Source organism: Eimeria maxima, genomic scaffold (genome assembly GCF_000499605.1).
Source record: "Eimeria maxima Weybridge genomic scaffold, Emw_scaff2844, whole genome shotgun sequence".
NCBI lineage: Eukaryota > Apicomplexa > Conoidasida > Eucoccidiorida > Eimeriidae > Eimeria > Eimeria maxima.
The window spans coordinates 954-4,977 of NW_013565695.1; the positions used below are offsets into that span (position 1 = coordinate 954).

The 4,024-nt window shown below is 45.1% G+C and overlaps 1 protein-coding gene across 1 annotated transcript; it reads left to right on the forward strand.

Annotated features, from left to right (window-relative positions):
• Nucleotides 1-1,503: 1,503 nt before the first annotated feature.
• EMWEY_00059510 (hypothetical protein) lies at nucleotides 1,504-2,600 on the forward strand (the record flags this gene model as incomplete). Its single annotated transcript, XM_013481163.1, has 4 exons — nucleotides 1,504-1,598; nucleotides 2,068-2,130; nucleotides 2,295-2,404; nucleotides 2,590-2,600. 4 exons carry the CDS (start codon nucleotides 1,504-1,506, stop codon nucleotides 2,598-2,600), a joined length of 279 nt encoding a protein of 92 aa, XP_013336617.1.
• Nucleotides 2,601-4,024: the final 1,424 nt, after the last annotated feature.

Below are 4,024 nucleotides of genomic sequence, written 5' to 3' on the forward strand. Positions count from 1 at the left end.
TCTGCTAAAGAGCAATTTTGCGTGTTATCTGGGTGTTGTATCTGCTTTTGCTGAGGCTTTTCGAAGCAGGGTAGATTTTGCTGATAATATATGGTTGCAGTTCTGAGAATAAAAAACACCTCGACAAGCAAACAAGTCCGTCACTCAATCTCAAACGGCTACCCAATCCGATAGGTCCTACCGTCTCGTCATAGACCATTTCTCGTTAAAACGCACAATAGACCCACAACATAGACGAAAACGACTCCGAAAAGCTTCGTCCCACCTGCTTGCTGATAATATATGGTTGCAGTTCTGGGTTATTTTTTGTGGAGCTGTTCGTTTGTTCAGGCAGTGAGTTAGAGTTTGCCGATGGGTGAGGCTATCCAGGATGGCAGAGCAGTATCTGGTAAAGAGCAATTTTGCGTGTTATCTGGGTGTTGTATCTGCTTTTGCCGAGGCTTTTCGAAGCAGGGTGGACGTTGCTGATAATATATGGTTGCAGTTCTGGGTTATTTTTTGTGGAGCTGTTCGTTTGTTCAGGCAGTGAGTTAGAGTTTGCCGATGGGTTAGGCTATCCAGGATGGCAGAGAAGTATGACCATTTCTCGTTAAAACGCACAATAGACCCACAACATTCTGCTTTTGCTGAGGCTTTTCGAAGCAGGGTGGACTTTGCTGATAATACATGGTTGCAGTTCTGGGTTATTTTTTGTGGAGCTGTTGGGTTGTTCAGGCAGTGAGTTAGAGAAACGGCTACCCAATCCGATAGGTTCTACCGTCTCTTCATAGACCATTTCTCGTTAAAACGCACAATAGACCCACAACATAGACGAAAACGACTCCGAAAAGCTTCCAGGGTGGACTTTGCTGATAATACATGGTTGCAGTTCTGGGTTATTTTTTGTGGAGCTGTTGGGTTGTTCAGCCAGTGAGTTAGAGTTTCGGCTACCCAATCCGATAGGTTCTACCGTCTCTTCATAGACCATTTCTCGTTAAAACGCACAATAGACCCACAACATAGACGAAAACGACTCCGAAAAGCTTCCAGGGTGGACTTTGCTGATAATACATGGTTGCAGTTCTGGGTTATTTTTTGTGGAGCTGTTGGGTTGTTCAGCCAGTGAGTTAGAGTTTGCCGATGGGTGAGGCTATCCAAGATGGCAGAGAAGTATCTGGTAAAGAGCAATTTTGCGCGTTATCTGGGTGTTGTATCTGCTTTTGCTGAGGCTTTTCGAAGCAGGGTGGACTTTGCTGATAATACATGGTTGCAGTTCTGAGAATAAAAAACACCTCGACAAGCAAACAAGTCCGTCACTCAATCTCAAACGGCTACCCAATCGCTATCCAGGATGGCAGAGCAGTATCTGGTAAAGAGCAATTTTGCGTGTTATCTGGGTGTTGTATCTGCTTTTGCCGAGGCTTTTCGAAGCAGGGTGGACGTTGCTGATAATATATGGTTGCAGTTCTGGATTATTTTTTGTGGAGCTGTTCGTTTGTTCAGGAAGTGAGTTAGAGTTTGCCGATGGGTGAGGCTATCCAAGATGGCAGAGCAGTATCTGGTAAAGTGCAATATTGGATGTTTTCTGGATGGTGTATTGAGTTAGAGTTTGCCGATGGGTGAGGCTATCCAAGATGGCAGAGCAGTATCTGGTAAAGAGCAATTTTGCGTGTTATCTGGGTGTTGTATCTGCTTTTGCTGAGGCTTCAATATATAAGATTCGAATTCGCATTGCAACAATTGGCAAGTGTTCTGTTTTTTGTTATTTGCAGTGCATGCGTAGTTTGTGTACGATCTGATTTGGACGGCTTGGTAAAATTTCGTCTTTGTTATGAGAATAGTCAATAGTGGACGGTGGAAGGAAGATGGAGTTTGTGGACAATATATGGTTGCAGTTCTGAGTTATTTTTTGTGGAGCTGTTCGTTTGTTCAGGAAGTGAGTTAGAGTTTGCCGATGGGTTAGGCTATACAAGATGGCAGAGAAGTATCTGGTAAAGAGCAATTTTGCGTGTTATCTGGGTGTTGTATCTGCTTTTGCTGTTGGCTTTTCGAAACAGGGTGGACTTTGGTGATAATATATGGTTGCAGTTCTGGATTATTTTTTGTGGAGCTGTTCGTTTGTTCAGGAAGTGAGTTGGAGTTTGCCGATGGGTGAGGCTATCCAAGATGGCAGAGCAGTATCTGGTAAAGTGCAATATTGGATGTTTTCTGGATGGTGTATATCTTTTTGATGAGGCTGGGACCTTGGATCGAGTGGTCACCAGCATATGGAATGCTGGGTATAAGTTTTCATGCGCACGCTATTGTCTCGACAGGATCTGGCAGGCCGACGTTTTTCAGTATTGTGCAGCGGAGTCGTATACCACAGATTGTCTAGAGCAAAGCAGAGGAGCCACGCCTATCGCTACAGAACGATATGCATCTGGTAATTCAGGACGTGCGTCGAAAGATGAATGTGACATGTTGATGTTCCCTTTTGCGTATAGCCCTACTGCGCGAGCAAGACATTCTCTCAATTGCTGACCATTGTAGATTGGGATCTAAGGCAAGTACTGTTCTACTATGTGCTTATCCTGCACCATTTGATTCCGCCTACTGCATTGTATTCAGGTCGTAAGTAACTTCTTTCATTCTGACGGGGAGCAGCTTGTTTCCTGGTTTCTTACCCGTTACCGAAGGATGTGCTTGGACAGTAGGTCGTTTTCGATTGTTATAACATTCGCCAGCGCCTGACAGTTAGGTTTGTTTAGGGGCATGTGAGCGGAATTGATGTATAGGTAGTACGTTTGTAGTTCCTAAGTGACATTGGTTTGTTGGGAACGCACGTGGGTGTAAATGATAGTTTGCGCATAGGGACGGGGTGCTCATTTTTCCAGACAGGATGGGGGGGAGACCATGGCACGTGGATTTGATGTTGCGTATGATCTGTACTTGGAAAATAGGTTTTCATTCAGGCCAGCATTATCTGAGTGATAGGGTCAGACATGCAAGACTCGTTGACATTTCGTGCTGCTTCGAGGGAAGTAGCCACAGACGTTCGCGGCCGATTGATGTATAATATCAATTCGGTCAGGATCGTGCTTTCTCGTAGGCCCTCTGGTGTGTGGAATTTGTCATGTTGGAGGTTCTCTGTTGCATCCCTGAATGGAATTTCCAGGAAGTAAGTTGGTCACTTAAGCCGCTTATGGTCTAGATACCCGAGTTGCTTGCAAGTGGTGCGAGGTTGCGCTGCAGCATAGATCGAAGTTTTTGTTAACGAAGGAGATCTGGCGTCCTGTGTGGTATGTTCATATGTTGCCTACTCAACACTGCGTTTCTTGCATATGTGTCTATTCCGGTTAGTTTGTTTAGATCACGGACTGGGATTGCAGGAAGTACTTCACTTGCTTGCTCCAGGGGGTTATGGGTTTTGTCGACTTTCCTTGGGAGCTTTTTTGTGCGCGATCTGCTGGTGATTTGTATGTATTATTCAGCAATCATTTGTTTTTGGAGACGAGCGGCTTTTCCCTTGTATGGATTTTGACCATCACACCTTAGGAATACCTGAGCCTGGTGGATTTGTTGGGATTATGAACGGCGTCTTTAAATGGATTGCGAGCAGGATGGCGGGAGAGATTTAGAGACGTTAGCGTGTGCCATTACTGCACTGCACCTCGGGAGATTCTGAATCAGTTGGGCTACGTTGCACGATAGTCGGTTAATGTGAGTGTGTCTGTTAGTGGTGATACCCTTTACTTCTTTAGAGGCTATGGTAGAGCATGGGGTTAGAGGATACACCCATCAATCCCAATTTACCTTCCACAACGTTGAAGGGAAAGTGTGCACCAGCAACTTTTTTCTTAGTATGCTATTTTTGCTGTGTCGTAGATTGGGGCTCTTCAAGCGTTGGCACCTCAGGATCATTGCAATGCTATTACGGAGTGTGCGGTGGCTGAGGCAATTTCATTAATCTCCAGCCAGTACGTGAAGGAAGCAACTGTGGAGAGATGAACTACGCCTTGGGGTTGGAGTAGAAGTATATGCACAGGTGTAGAAGGGGCTAATA